Genomic DNA, 17064 nt, shown 5'->3' on the forward strand with positions numbered 1-17064 from the left:
ATTTGGATTTGGTTTTCATCTTGAATCTTAATCCAACAACGTTTTAGCTGATGTAACTTCCTACATTCTCCTTCACCGTGCGAGCGATACGAAGAGTTCAATGGCGAATTACTTAAGACGTCTACCCGGTCATGGATGTTGGAATAAGATTGGTTGGTTGGTTGTTTTTGTTTTATGGCATACAAACTCTTTTCAGGTCATTTAATTCCAAACCCAGTGATTTTGAAGAAAATTTTTTAATAGAATATATATATTTTTTTTTCAAGTCAGTTTCTATTTAACCCATAGTTGGGAACCTAACAGGTGCTACCACTCTGTGTTAGAATGGACCTGGGAGCAATGGCAATTAAAGGGTGGCTCCACACTCCCCAAAGTCTGCAAGCTAGGGCCTCACCATCGAATATAGTTTAAGGTCATATCCAGGACCGATGGAACAAGAGCATGCTACCCCCTCACCATTGTGGATTAAATAAAGGTTTCCTTCAAAATTCCGTATAGATTCCCAAATTTAAAAGGAAAATTCCAGAATTCAACAAGAGAAATCTGAAGAAGGTCGGAGGTTACATTGATTAAAACGTGAATAACACTCAAGATGAGAACAGTACTCCAAATAATCTAAATAATACACAGTAGCAATTGTTCATTCATATATTCGTATGTGTATGCTAGCACAGGGTTTCCCAAAGTGGTCTCCACATAGCCCTGAGGCTCTGTGAGTGAGAATGAGGGGTTCTAGAAGCCATTTCTTAAAGAGAATCAAATGCTTTATATGGAAAAATTAAATGGCTGCAGACATTTAATGATTGATCATTTTTACTGCAGAAAGATATGTAACTTTATATAACTGCAGGTGGAAAGGGTTTCAGGATGGTTCATGAAAAAGTAAATAAAAACAAGTGAAGCATGCATGGTCCCCTGTGAGTGCACAGTGAACGTGGCATAAAAAAAATGACTAAGTTCAGCATTTGCCCCCCCCCATTTAGCCTCAAAAGTCCCCAAGGGACATCAAACCCTGGTGAAAATTAAAAAACGATGCAGTTTTAGGCCTTAACGTATGTAAATTTGAGTTCTGCACCATGCAAAAAAAAAAAGAAATGACAAAGTCCATCATTTGCCCCACCCCTATTTAGCCCCCAAAGTCCCGAAGGCCCTAACATATTTAAATTTGAGTCCAGCACCATGCAAAACTGCTAAATAGACATACACAGAAAATTTTGGACAAATATGGCAAAATAGTCCCAAAAATGGAGTGTTTTTATTAGCCCTAAAAGAGCCCCTGGGGCACACCCAAGAGTTATCGCGAAGTATAGACAAGCAAAATTATATAGAAATCAGTTAGTTACAACTTTTCAGAAAGTTTTATAAAAATCCAAGGCATCGATTTTTTCTAATAAGCACAAAAGTGTCAATTTTAGCCATTTTAACCTGAAAGCCACCCCCCGGGGGGGGGGGGTAACCAGAGTTTTCCCGGAAAATCCATTCTGTTACTTTTTTTTACTCATATCACGTTTGATGTTCGTGCAAAACTTAAAAAAAGATTTAAAGGCGTGGTTGAGAAAAGTGCGGACGGACAAACAGACAAGGGTGACTTTACAGGTCCACACTCCTTTTATCGGGGGACCAATAAATTAAGAAAGAATGCAGTAACTTTTGATTAATTAAAAACAAAACCTGATTGTAAAGACAAAAATATAATAAAATCACAAACAAGAATAACGAATGAATAAGTTACAATTTGAAATTAATGTTTTTCATATTTATTTTAGAAATTATCTTGCTAGTGCTCCATGAAAAACCTTTGCCCTGCACAGGGGCTTTATGGAGTCCTAAAGGTTGCGAAACTCTGTGTTTCATTGAATTACTATATTAATTGTCCTTTCGTTATTGGATGCAAAAAGAAAAAAAAAAGGAAATAATTTCAATTTTCAAACCAGTATGTGTGCATATGTGATTTCTGGCATGTCTCTAGAGTCGTATTCTCTCTTGATTGCTGACTGATCCTAACCCTAACCCTGACCCTAACTTTAGTGTCGCCATTTGTTTTTATTGAGAATGGATAACCCACAAGTCGCTGTTTTTTGGGGTGGGGTAAAAATCGATAACACTGAAGTGTAACTTAGTTTTTTAGGCAATCTGAAGGCCACACATGCAAAAGAGAACTTGTCACGTGACTTATTTTCCCATGTTGCTTTCTTTGCTCTGGATCCTCTGTTTGCACCCAAAGTACAATAGTTTTTATATTCATTAAAATGTATTTTTGGTTGGATTTTTAAAGCTGTTTTGTGTCTCTCTTATTGATTTTAAAACGTAGGATTTGAATACTGCAGTGAATTCAATTCTTGTTATAACCCGTTCTGTTCTTTTATGTGACAGTTCCTTTTTCTACATGTGTCTCTATCATATTTTTCTATTTATTTGAAACTTTAATTCAAGTCAGAATTTAATTTCTAATCAACAGTTTAAAAGCTTCAAAATAACTTTCAAATTCGGTCATAATACAGACATGTCAGCAATTTACAAATATTAATGGGGTGGGGGGGATATTTGACATCTCTTATTTGAAAATATTCAAATATCAACCAAGTGGCTATTTCGACTTTAGTGTTTAGAATCATAAACAATTCTACATAGGCTTACATAATACATAGAAAATATGAGCATGAACAAAAGTTCTATTTGAATACGGCGCTATTCAAGCAATGAAGAATATTTGACGCTATCTTATTCAAAAATAATGTTAACCAAATGTTACAGTATTATTAAATCCGATCATGATGCATCTCTGGAAAAAGTTCTGTGTGTCAATGAATTATTATTTAATGACTTTAATTTTTAAACCTATGAGCAATTCTGTTTTGTTGCATAATATATAGAACATATAAGCATAAAATTTTATATTTAAATACAACACTATTAAAGATACGTTGGTTTTTACTAGCAATGAGTCAAAAATCTTTGTCAAATGTATATGATGCCATGCATCATTTCTTATGTAAAATTAAGTGAGGAATCCATATTTTGCTATTTTAATACAAAATTCCTACTCCTAAGGATCAGTTTTAAAGTTTTTTTTATCTTCGGCCAAAAATTTAACAGAAAAAAATTTGTCTTCATTTTTTTTTGTAAATGATGTAATGCTATACATCATTTCTTGTGTAGAATTTACTGGAGAATCCATTTTTTTTTTTACTTAAAATGTCTAATTTTCACTTATAAGAGTAATATTGGTGAGTTACTGTCACTTCACACAAAATCATATATAGTTACAGACAGACTTACAAGCTTTAATATAACCGTGACGATATTAATAACCAAAGTTATAGAATTATCATCATCTTATACTGAGATGATGAAAATACTGAGCATACATTGATTCGACTCAACTAAAAAACATCAACCGATAGCAATCTTTATTCACAGTTTATGTCAAATATCGATCATTACTGAAACATATGCGTTCAATACTCAAAAGAACTATTCAATTTTTTATTAAATAAATTATTAAAGCATTGCACAAACAAGGAATCGATGGTATTGTGATAAACTTCAAATTACGTCAAATTTAAATTACTTTTAGAAATCAATCATCCACAATAAAATACATACAGATCTACTGTAACGAATCTTCTTAATCATTGTTATGGTAAACTTGTACTGCAGTAGATTTGCTGCCATTTGTGCAACAACATTATTCTCAACCAATCATTGAACTTTCAAGATCAATTTTTGCTGGTTATTTTTGAAACGTTGTTGAAGATTTTCTGGGAGATCTATAAGGGAACCTACTTTAGCTGGATGCTGTATTCTTCCAGACAACTCCAAGTCTACATCACTTGTACTATATGATAACTTTATCTTCATTATCAGAAGATTCAGTATCAGTTTGATCATCATTATCTTCATCTTGAATATGTCCTTTCAACAATATCAGACAAGACTGCAACTGGTCTCCTCACAATCGTCCCTCACAACGCTACAGTACTTGCTTTCCAAATGCAGCGTTTGATAACAAATCCATTCACAACCAGATTATTGTTCATCTTCATATCTTTCATGAGACACGAATCTTGACTCTGAAATCTTTCAGTTGTTCCAAACTTTTCCACTACAAAAAGAATCAAATTTGTCAGTTACTGTTTAAAAACTTTGTTTTATGACAGCAACAATATCAGGAGTTCCGTAGCCTTTCTCTTTCCAGGAGTATTCCGGAGAGTGAAAGCAACAAAAATTGTTGGCTCAAAAGGTTTGTATGCACTATAATGAAATGATAGTACTTAATTCAAGTAAATTTTGGATACATTTCGCTACAGAACTATGTAGGATGTAATTTTTCTTTAATTTAAAGCCGAACAATAAAAATAAAATGAACAAAAAATCCATTTTTTAGCTATTTTTTTCTAACGTTTTAAAAAATATCAGCTTGTCAAAAAATCAGTACAATTTTTTTAGTGAAATTTAGCAAAATTCCAACTGATAAGTTTCTATATATAATTTTAAAGATTTTGTAAGCTAGATTTCTTAAAACATACATTTTGAGTTATTTTATTTTGTGCAAAATTTGAATTTTTACACAAAACAGTATTTTTTTTTAATGAAAAAATAGTAAATTTGAAGGATTGGTTTCATTAAATCCTACTAAACTATGGATTTTATTGAACAGCATTAGGCGTTCAATTGAAATGGGCTATAAAAACCATGTTATTTACTTTTTTTTTTCATTCCTCCAGAGGCAATTGAATGACAAAAACGGGTCTAAATTTGGGCATTTGGTCTGCATTTTTATTGCTCTAATCTTTTGCATTTTTCGCTGTTTCAACTTATTTTTTTATTCATACTTAAAACAAAATTGATTATTGCTCCTCTTGTGTTACTTGATTGTATGGAAATGTCCGTCAGTTTCTGAAGCTTATATTTGAAATAACATTTTAGTTAGTCTGTCATGCTTATGTTCGAAATAACATTTTCATTGGTCTGTCAGGGTTGCATTTCAAATAGCATTTTCGTTTGTCTGCCAGGATTCATTTTTGAAGTAGCATTTTCGTTGGTATGTCAGGCTTATGTTTGAAGTATCATTTTCATTTGTCTGTCAGGTGCCTTCATACGTCACTATAAGACACTGTCATTCACTGCATTGGTCTGTCACACTCAAGTTCAAAATAGCATTTTAATCATGCTTTTGTCACCATGACAGCTGATACCTTCAGCTGTTATGGTGACAAAACAGCTGATACATTCCTTTTGTACGACATAATCAATAGGTGACCAATTTGGGAATTCCAGGCGCTGTATGTAGAACGCTGACACCTCCCTGCAAGAGTTGCAAAAACCTAACGTCATCTCCCCTAACGAGCATGCAACTGGGGACTGCTTGTGAATTTCACACTCCCATGAAACTTCCTCCTTTGGAGGAAGCCAGGTAAACCCAAATAGGGTTAGTGCCGACTGACACACATACCTTCCTTTTGCTGTACATGTCTCTCTTGCAATCCATTCTTGAATATGCATCCAGCCTTCATCCCCCTATCTCATCAGGGATACCCAGCACTTGCGCAAGATTCAGAGGTTGGTGATTTTCATGGCCCATTGGCTCCATGCAAAATCCTTTGAACAATGACTGGAGGCCATCAACCTGTTCTCGCTGGAGTGTAGGCAATTGCATAGTGCTGTTATCTTCATCTATAACATCATGTGGAGCCATGACAATATGCCTTGTGATCTTTTCTACACACCAGCTCTGCAGAGGTGACTCTGTGAAAACTCAGAAGCTGTAACTGAGACGAATTTTGGATAAATCGTCAGAAGATACCGTTTTGGTTCAGGGCCATGGAACAAGTTGTGGAATTAGCCTGCATATGTCTAAATAGTTCAAGCGATGTTGAATACATCACCGTTGCTGATCTTTGGATGATCATCTCATGTACATGATCGCCTTCATAACCTTCATAACCTTCATAACTTTCATAGCCTTCATAACCTTCATAACTCGCCTTTCATATAATTGTAGCTTTGTGTTAATCTTTTGGCAATACATTGAATTTGAAAACATAAATGTCTAAATGTGCTGAACGAATGACTTATGAATATCCACATGAAATCTCAAATCGATTATCAATCGAATATGTTAAATACAATAGATTAGAAATTTTCATTCAATTGATTTCAATTCCAATTAATTTTTTTCTCATAATTTCTGATCAATCAGAAACGGAATTGTTAGCAAGAACAGATCCATTCTTAATCAGCGTCCATTTAATCCACATATTTATCGATGAAAATGTGATTTCAAACCATGCACACTATTTCAAAACCTGCAATAAAATATATTTGATACTATCAGATCAGGCTGTCTGAAGATATCGGCTTCCTGACTTAAATGCACCAAACATTGATGTTGTTGTTCTTTTTTTTTTCTTCCCCCTTTCAAAATTTAATTATGTTCTACAAAACGAAAGCAACAAAACTAAACATGTTTGATAAATATTTGAAAATATAAACAATTTCAAACGTATAAAAAGGATTGATACGTTGTAAAACAAAACAACCAAACCAAACATCACTAATGAATATTTGGACATAAAAAACTTTTCCCAAAATTACTGGATTCGACATTAAATAATCAAAAAGGGTTGATATGCCGTAAAACAAACCAAATCTAACTATAATATAAAAGCCTGATCGAAACAGAGAGCTTCTAGAGATGCATCATGGTCGTTAGTAAAGAAAAGGATATTTCAAATAGAAGTGTACTTGATAGGCAGAAAAGTTTCTTTGATAGGTGCGTGGACACATTATTTATAAATTAATTTTAAACAATGAAAAGTTCGCTGCAGAATGTTTGGTTTTCATCAGTTTATTTTTTAAGAAAATGAAGCATTCGTGGGTTGCCATCTCTTTTCTCTAAATGAGGCCAAGATTAGTTCTAAACCGGTTCCTTTTTTGTGTCACTGATGTTTATTCTCAGACAATGATGCTTAATTGAGGTAAAATAGAGTTTCTCGTTCAGGTAAGTCATCACATGCAAGTTGCTGATGAGTAGATGTTAACCCCAACAAAACTTATTTGAATGCCAAGATTGTTTTTTTTTTTATTTTTAAGATGTGTAGTCAGATGAAGCAATTCTGTTAGGAATAAAAACTTGCAATCAAGCAGTTAAATTATCAGATTAATCCTAGCTCTAACCCTAACCCAACGCCAACAATTTTTGTATACAACATCAAACTTTTTCCCACCCTCACAAAAAAAAATTCACGTTTTCCAGCCCTTTCTACATGTTTTTCTGCCGAATCAATTTTCAGCTCTATTAATTGCTCAAACCCTAACCCAACATTCACAACAGTGTGTGGTATGCTCTACTTTGCAATCAGGTATATAATTTCATATGATGCTGTAAGAATAGGTTTGTCGGTTGGAATGAAACAGTGGGCAGGGTAGCGCTCCATCAAATCGGGATTTCTTCAATTTGAATTCATCCGTCACTGTACCTCTCGTTGTACAGATTTCTGAAGCGTTCCCATAGTTTTGCTGGTGATATACTGCTATTGCTCAACTTGATATTGCAATGCATTCATTAAGGATGATGATTTCTATTACATCCTGACTAACACGTGCAACCATAATGCACATAATCCTTTGACCTCTTTTGTTTTTGCTTGGTTTATATCTATCTATAAATCTATAAAAGTGAAAATGTCTGTATGTCTGTCTGTGTACACTTCCCTACCAAATAACTCTGTCAATTTTCGGTCTACAGCCTCGAGATTTGACATAAAGAGTATTGAGATTTGGGAAAATCTTTTTAATCGGTTTACGGCCAAAAATTTGGCTGTTAAAGGGTTCAACGATTTGACCTTTGAGAACTCTACCAAACTCCACTGCCAATTTTGGGTCTAAACACTTGAAATTTTAGATATAGGTTACTAAGACATGAATCTAACTTTATAATTTGATTTGAGCCCAAAACAATAAATTTTAAGGGGTAATAATTGGGAGTCAAAGTTTTTAAAAAATTGACCTCTGCGGTCTCTACCAAATTATTCAGCCAATTTTTGGCCTAAACATTTGAAATTTTACATAAAGTGTATTCAGACATAGGGCAAACGTTTTAATTGATTTTTTGATTTTTTTTTGCTGAAAATTTATCTTCCAAGGGGTCAAAGTTAAAAAGATTTTACCTTTGCAGTCTCTAGTAAACTCTTCAGCCAATTTTTGGTCTAAACATTTGAAATTTTACATTAAGGGTAATCAGATATGCAGCAAGCTTTTAATCAGTTTTTGGGCGAAAATTTGGCTGGCAAGAGGTCAAAGTTTACAAAGTTGACCTTTGCAGACTTTACCAAACTCCTCCGCCAATTTTGCATCTAAAGACTTAAAATTTTATATGTAAGTTACTTGGACATGGGTCAAACATTTTAATTTAATTTGAGCCCAAAACAATAAATGTTAAGAAATCAAAATTGGGGTCAAGGTGTTAAAAAAATTGACGTCTGCGGTCTCTACCAACTTTTTCCTGTGGCAGTTAAGGAAACCTATTATATAAAAAGACATTACCGTACATATTCACACTTTTTAATATATACATATACACATAAAGTTATGAACAGTACAAAGTGCCCGAGCAAAGCCGGGCGGAACTGCTAGTATAACTATAAAAGTGAAATTGTGTGTGTGTCTGTCTTCCTATCTGAGTGTGTACATTTCCCTACTAAACTACTCTGTCTACAGATTCGAGATTTGACATAAGGGGTATTGAGATGTGGAAAATCTTTTTAATCGGTTTTCGGCCAGACATTTGGCTGTCAAAGTTCAACGATTTGACCTTTGGAAACTGTACCAAACTCCTACACCAATTTTGGGTCTAAACATTTGAAATTTTAGATATAGGTTACTTAGACATGGATCTAACTTTTTCACTTGATTTGAGCCCAAAACAATAAATGTTAAGGGGTCAAAATTGGGGTCAAATTTTTAAAAAAAATTTTACCTTTGCGGTCTCTACCAAATTACTCAGCCAATTTTTGGTCTAAACATTTGAAATTTTACATAAAGTGTATTCGTTTTTTTAGCTGAAAATTTGTCTGCCAAGAGGTCAAAGTTGAAAGAGTTGACCATTGCTGACTGTACCAAACTCCTCCGCCAATTTTGGGTCTAAACACTTTAAATTTTAGATGTAGGTTACCTGAGCATCAATCAAACTTTTTAATATATATATATATATACAGTGATGATCATATTTATTGGCACGGTAAAATAAAAGTTAAATTTTGTCTAATAAATTCTAAAAAAGGGATTAAATTAAAGAAAATAACAAAGTATATTATGTATTTTTAACTGGCCTTTCCAATGCAGCAATCGGATTTTAGAAAAAATAAATAACAAAGGAACAACAAGCATAATTGCAAAAAACCCTTGTTCAAAATTATTGGCACGGCTTTGTTTTTCTTTTAGTATCAGTATAATATCAATCAATTTCCGGTTTACGTGCTTTCTGAACTTTTTTATAGCCATATTATGCTTGTTTAACGCTAATTCAGTGAATAATTTTTTTCAGATAATTTTTAGATAGCGATTTATTTAAACTATTATAAGTGACTAAATCATAATTTTCAATCGCCATGGTTAAAACTAAGGAACACAGCGAAGACGTCAGGAAGCTTGTTGTAGCATGCCATACCAATGGGGAGGGCTATGATAAGATTTCAAAGAAGCTAAACCTTCCCAAATCCACTGTTAGAGCCATAATAAACAAGTTCAAATCGCAAGGCCACGTTATGAGTTTAGAGGGTAGAGGGAGAAAAAGGATTCTTTCCCCAAGAGATGAACGGAAAATTGTTCGACAAGTAAAACAAAACCCAAGGATCTCTGTTGGGGAGATTGTTGATGAACAGAGCACCTCTGGAGTGAATGTATCTCGACATACAGTTGGTAGAGTTTTGAAGAGAGCTGGTTTAAAAGCATGTCGTCCGAGAAAGACTCCCTTATTGAAACCTATGCACCTGAAAGCAAGGCTAGCCTTTGCAAAACGTCATATTGATAAAGATGTTGCATTCTGGAAACGTGTTCTATGGACTGACGAAACGAAAATAGAGTTATTTCGCCATAATAAAGTGTCTTATATTTACAGAAAATCTGGCGAAGCTTTCCTGCCTAAGAACACCATACCCACAGTGAAGCACGGTGGAGGCAGTTTGATGTTTTGGGGATCCTTTGCTGCCTCTGGACCAGGGCGACTTGTTAAGGTCACAGGTAGCATAAAAAAGGAAGATTATGTTAAAATATTGGATGAAAACCTGAAAGACTCTGCTAAAGAGCTCTCACTTGGTCGTCGTTGGTGGTTCATGCAAGATAATGACCCAAAGCATTCGGCTAAACTGACTAAGAAATGGCTTGAGGACAATCATATTAATGTTTTGGAGTGACCATCACAAAGCCCAGACCTTAATCCAATTGAAAATTTATGGAGAACATTAAAATTGAGGGTAATGCAAAGGAAGCCTAAGAATCTTATTCAATTGGAGGATTATTGTCAGGAAGAGTGGGCTAAAATTACTACTGAAGAGTGCAACAACTTGGTTGTAAACTATGAAAAGCGACTGAGGAAGGTAATCAAGGCCAAAGGCTATACAATTGATTATTAAATAAATCGTGCCAATAATTTTGAACAAGGGTTTTTTGCAATTATGTTTGTTGTTCCTTTGTTATTTATTTTTTCTAAAATCCGATTGCTGCATCGGAAAGGCCAGTTAAAAATACATAATATACTTTGTTATTTTCTTTAATTTAATCCCTTTTTTAGAATTTATTAGACAAAATTTAACTTTTATTTTACCGTGCCAATAAATATGATCATCACTGTATATATACACATATGCACATAAAGTTATGAACAGTACATAGGGCCCGAGTAAAGCCGAGCTGAACTGCTAGTATATATATATATATATATATATATATATATATATATATATATGTTGAAAAAGTGTCAGCAAGTAAAAGCATCATGAAATGGAAAAGCTAGAATAAACAGATGAACTGTTTTAGAACATGCTTTTAGATGCGAATAAGATTTTTCTGTTATTTTATTTTTAACGTGAGGATGAATTTTTTACTTTTCCTTCCAAGGAAAAAAAAAAAACAACAAAATTTAAGAACTCTTTCTCGGACGAAGGATGTTTAAATTTGAAATTAATTAGGAAAAAAAAAAAAAATATTTTTCGTATCTAAAAAAAGTGTGTTCTAAAACAGTTTATCTGCTTATTCTATATATTTTATTTCAAGATGCTTTTATTTTCCGGCATTTCTTTTTTTACTTATAATTTGGCGTCCGCGCACCTTTCCGGCTCAATAAATAATAATAAACTAAAGAATTCTTCATGCAATACCAGCTAGCACGACTTTGATAACACAATTTGAGGATGGATTTTTTACTTTTACTTCCGAGGAAAAAAAAAGACCAACAAAACTTAAGAACTCTTTCTCTGGTGAAGGATTTTGAAATCCGTAATTAATTAGAAAAATTTTTTTTTTTTCACATCTAAAATCGTGTTCTAAAATAGTTTATCTGTTTATCATATATATATATATATATATATATATATATATATATATACCAGAATTGTTCCTGCTTCCTTTGATCTAGCTCGTTTGACTCGTTGCTCTCGTGGTCTTGATCAATTTGCTGTTTTGATACCTCATTGTAATACAACTTCCTATTCCAAAGAACTGCAAGCTTGTGGAACTCTCTTCCTACTGACTGTTTTCCTCCTACTTTCAAGATTAAAGTCTGTAGGTATCTCCTGGCATTGTGATTATAATCTTTTGTTCTTTTTAGTTCCTTACATCAAATAGTTTCATGTTTTGTCTGAAGCGATTTCCATAATTGTTATATAAATTTAAAATGCTTGCTGAAAAAAAGAAAAAAAATTACTTAGCAGTTTGAAAAGAAAATTAAAACACAAAACTATAATTTGTTTTAGAGGCCTTCTACTGAATCTTGGAGACTGATTTAGCAAATTTTTACGATTCAACCAAACACAGAAGAATAAAAGAATAACTGATTGCGACCAAACATGAATATCTTGAAATGCCGTTTTTATTCGTATTATTTATTTATTTATTTATCTATTTATTGTGCTTTATAACAAACTATTGTATTTCTTTTTTGCAGTGAACTAAACAACATTCTATCGCCATTAATATTCCAAAATGGTGAACCGAAACGGCACTGTGCGAACCCTGCCATCCTTTAGGGATGATTATGATTACTCAATAGAAATGGAGGATATGGATCTTATGATGAATTCAAGTGACTTTATTCCAATTCCTGATCAAGAAAATGTTGGAACTGCCTACATCCGCATTTCTCTACCAGAACTCAATGTACAGGTAAGACTCTCTTTCTACTTTTGTTTAACGTTTCATTGGGTTGGCTTAGAGAAGGGGTGGGGGGGGCATACTGAACGCTTTTGCACTTGTTTATGTGATCTGTTTACTCCATTACAAAAGCTTGCTATTTATTTTATTTAAACTATGGTTGAAAAGTCGTAGAACAAGCCAGACGTAAATTATTAGGTCATATGTAGAAAACCCTTGACCCGAAGGATCATGAGCCGTCTGTAGACAATGAACATATGTGTGTCAAAAGTTTAGAAAGCATTAATTATGACTTCAAATATATAAAACATGCTCCGGGAATCAGTAGTCAGCTATGTTATTTTCCGTATATGCATGCTTGTAAAAAAAAAAAATTTTATCACTAAAAATACATTTGAGTAAAGATACGGAACATAAATGATTTTCTTCATCAGTATATTTCAAAATTGATCAGTTTTCTAAACATTGTGTTTTTATATCATAGATCTTTAAAGAAAAATGATAAAGTAGTAGGATAAACATATAGGTTATTTGGATCATCCATAATTTTAAAAATATAATTCTTATAAATAAGTGCTTCTAAGGTTTATTATTTGACTGGGCTAATATTCAGAAGAGATGAAGAAAATTTAGCTGCCATTAAATGACCCACTAAAGTTGAAATGTCATAAAACAAGCTATACTATAAATCATTGTGCCATCCATAACTACTATAAAGTTTGAGTTTCATAAATAAAAGATTGAAAATGGACGTTCTTTTTTTGTCTTTCTTCATTTTGATTAGTTTTAATGAAATGATTTTCAATATTTTAATGTTATTTTAATGAAATAATTATCAGTATTTTAATGTTATTTTAATGAAATAATTATCAGTATTTTAATGCTATTTTAATGAAATAATTATCAGTATTTTAATGCTATTTTAATGAAATAATTATCAGTATTTTAATGCTATTTTAATGAAATAATTATCAGTATTTTAATGTTATTTTAATGAAATGATTTTCAGTATTTTAATGTTAATGCTTTCTTGAAGTTCAGTATTCAAACCTTTAAAAACTCATTACAAAATTTATAGTAGCATGCGGGGTTTCAATTGCATTCACCTCAAAATTCATTTTTTCATCCTTTTTCTACATTTTATTTTTTTTCTTTTGCCTACCCTACTACCTAACCCTAACTATTTTGGATATGACAAATTTTAGCCAATGCTGAGACTACAACTTGGGACCTTTATAGGACGTTGTGGAGCCCCCCCCCTCCTTTAGTTTCCAATTACTCCCAGATTCATTCTGATCTGCAGTGTTAGTACCTGTTAGCATTCCACCTGAGGATTAAATAGAATATATTGTTTCAGCTTATTTATTTACAAAATGTATGCATACAAAACAAATTAATTTAGAAGTCATTGAAGATATTAAGGACCTGAAGTATAAAATCTTTTACCAAAATGACTGTATTCAGCATAAAATGAGCCTGAAAAAGATTAATATTCTGTAAAATGAAATGTCCCAAAACATTTACCGTTCTGCTGCTTTGATATAAGAATAGTGTGATAACCTTACCTTACACCCTCCCCAAGAACTATCGTCTCTACTAAGCACTAAAAACTAGTGCAGTTTGCAAATTGGATGTATCTAAACATCTGCTCGGGTTTGCCTAGAACCTGATGAAAACCGCCAAGCATCAAATAGATCAGCTAATCAGAAAGCAGCAATGAACGCAAACGCAATTACCCAATGAAAAGCCACAAAAATACCAGACGACTTTTGGATAAATATTGGAAGAGAATAAAAAAAAGAAAATTAGTTATTACCTGTAAATCACGGAACATAACACTACAATTAATATAACCAAACTGCACGAGTACCGAGCCTTTATCAATCTGATCAATTTTAAGGCATATCATTTATCCTCAGAAATAAACACTTTAGAATTTAAGCAAATGATGCAAAAATTATCATTTGACCTCACAAATATAGAAGTACTAGTGGTCCGCCTGGCGCTGCCCGATCGCAAAATAGGCATAAATATTATATTTTAATAAATGCAGATTTCTTATTTATTACAAACAAAAATATCGTAGGTATTAAACGTAACTTAAAATTCCTTTTAAAAAGATAAAGTAAAAAAAGGAAAGAAACTAAGATATATGCACGCGAGTATTTTTTTTTTCTAAGCAGTTCACTTTATGTAAATAAAAAAAAATACTCAAGCTGAGATCGAAACCAAACCTAAAGACAATGAGTCAAGTACAATAACTATTAAGCCAGTTTGACACGATCTTTAAAAATGTTTTCAAACCTACTTATTCTTAACATAAAGAATCTGTCATATAAACCATTCACACAAGCACATTCGTGAAACAGTTGACAAACATATAAAAAATCCGATCACTCCCATGTACCAATTTTTCAATTTTGACCCCTTAACAGTCCTTTTTTTTTTTCTGGATGAAAACTGATTAAAAAGTTTTCCACATGTCAGAATACCCTGTATACCAAATTTAAAGTCTGTAGATCAAAAATTCATTGAGTATATAGGTTGAGAAGTGTCCACATGCACACGCACATTCTCACTTTTATAGATACATAGATATCATTGATAAGTATAAGAAGGCGGTGACAAGGGCCAATCTGCTAGTGGCTTGAAGCTGCAACATGACTGAATCCTTAGATCCTCAAAATTGAAGTGGAGAAAACAGAAGGAAATCATAAATGCTCGCAGGCATTCAACTAATATGAGAAAAATTTGCTTGTATTTCTGGAACGAAAAGGTGAATGGGCTTACTCCCTAACATCTCTCATTGTTGGGCTATGAAGAAGGTGGAACCAAAAACATATATAAACAACCAAAACAAAAAGATCCCACAGTGAGTCAAGCTTAGACATTGAATCCTAACAAAATCATGCATATTCTCAGTTCATTTGATTAGAATCTATTGAGGATGATTATCTCTTACAAAACTATCACATTTCAAAATAGAAAAAATTTTTCGCAATTGATATCAAACTAAGCTCTGAAGAAAACGAAAAAAAAAAAAAAAATAGCAATTATACTTAGTTTCCTAAACTTTTATGCTAAAAAAAAACAAACTTATTGAGTGATGTGTTATTCCTCCAATTCCTCCAGGCATTACCTTCTCTTTTTTATGGAGGTAGTTTAGTATCTTTTGTAGTTATGCTACCATCGTCCCAGGAATTTCCTTCTCCTTTGGAGAAGTGGATTAGTTATCTGTTAGTAAAAATATGTGATTTCTGATTGCATTTTTTTTTTTTTTTTTTTTTTGCCAATAATAATTTAATGAAATAATTAACTGCGTAATATTCTGGCCTTCGTATTAAGACGGTCTTGGTAATATCCAGCTTTTTTTTTTTTCTTTAGTTAAAAATATTTTTTAAGAGCAGTTAACTTATCACCATCTTTGTTCATTATGCAAAACAATCCTTTGTCGTCTAGTCAGTGTTTAGTGAAAGTATACAAATGTTATGCGTTTATGTATTCAGCGCACTTGTTTCAATATGCATTCTTGGTAAGTATATTTATGTGTTCTTGTTTATATTTATTTTGTCGCCCGCACCCCTTTCTTTTTAAATACCCGAGAGAGAGAGAGAGAGAGAGAGAGAGAGAGAGAGAGAGAGAGAGAGAGAGAGAAAAACAAAAACAAAAAAAAACACGAGCGGAGTTTCCAGGACATGTGATCATTACTTCATGGCAGTATTCAGCTAGATCTAGTGTTTCCTGTTGCGATCACATGACAAGGACGGTGATTAAATAGGGACGGGGCATGTAAGGAGGTACCAGCAGCATCGAAAAGGATAATCACGTACGTTGGAAACGCCGCCGATATTGACTCATTTAACGGCAGCTCGTTTGTCAACACCCCCCCCCTACCCTCCATCCCCCCCCTGTCTGTTAACCTGACATCATCAGTATTTGATGTTTACCGTTTCTCAGGGGTAAAACGAGTTGCCCCGGTCACAAGACGTACAGCAGTGCTGTACTACAGCACTACAGCAGGTAATGCAACGCATGTTTTTCGGAAGGTATTTAAAAATCTGATTCTGCACTTCGCCTTTTCTGTTTTTATTTTTGTTCTTTTTGGGGAGCTGGATTTTCCCCCACATTAAAAACCGACCTTGTGCCTAACTCTGCCCTCGTGGGGAGGCAAGTAAATAGGAACACCAGGTGGAATGTTACTCAACACGTTGTATGCCGTCTGTGTTGCAAACGAGAGGCAGAATAAGAAAAGAACTTCAATTCGCTTTTTGTTCTGTACAGCGACATTTATTTAATCGTTCTCTCGTTACCGCTGTGACGCCCCTCCCCTCGCGTAATCGTTTTCTCGAGCTTCATACGCGACTCGCACGTTATGCACATCTCTAACGTGATCGCTCTTTCTCTTTTATAGTATTTTTTTTTTCCTTTACAGGTTACGTCATTTTTCATGCATTTAAATACGCGCGTCCGCACTGTTACACAGGGAGTCAATATTTCTCAATAACTTACGAATAGAAAGGATGCACTTCATTTTTTGTGTGCATTGTTTACAGTGTGCGATTGATCTAATGGATAGCGTCAGACTATGGAATCAGCCATTCAACGTTCAAATCCTATCGGGTGTTTAGTGGTCATTTATGTATTAATACTTTTCAAAAAAAAAAAAAAATACCCTCCAGTCATCATCGTTATGGC

The 17064-nt window shown here is 33.4% G+C and overlaps 1 protein-coding gene across 10 annotated transcripts in view; it reads left to right on the top strand.

The window, feature by feature from the left end:
* Positions 1-17064, top strand: part of LOC145288065 (uncharacterized) — a 612213-nt gene that overhangs the window by 293253 nt on the left and 301896 nt on the right. For all 10 annotated transcript variants that reach the window (XM_080136116.1, XM_080136110.1, XM_080136114.1 and 7 more), the window contains one exon: positions 12164-12381. In XM_080136116.1, the coding sequence (XP_079992242.1) occupies positions 12202-12381 (180 nt within the window). In that variant the 5' untranslated portion in view covers positions 12164-12201. The remainder of the gene's footprint in view (positions 1-12163; positions 12382-17064) is intronic.

This window comes from Euprymna scolopes, chromosome 11 (assembly GCF_053919585.1).
Source record: "Euprymna scolopes isolate OS-2025 chromosome 11, ASM5391958v1, whole genome shotgun sequence".
NCBI lineage: Eukaryota > Metazoa > Mollusca > Cephalopoda > Sepiida > Sepiolidae > Euprymna > Euprymna scolopes.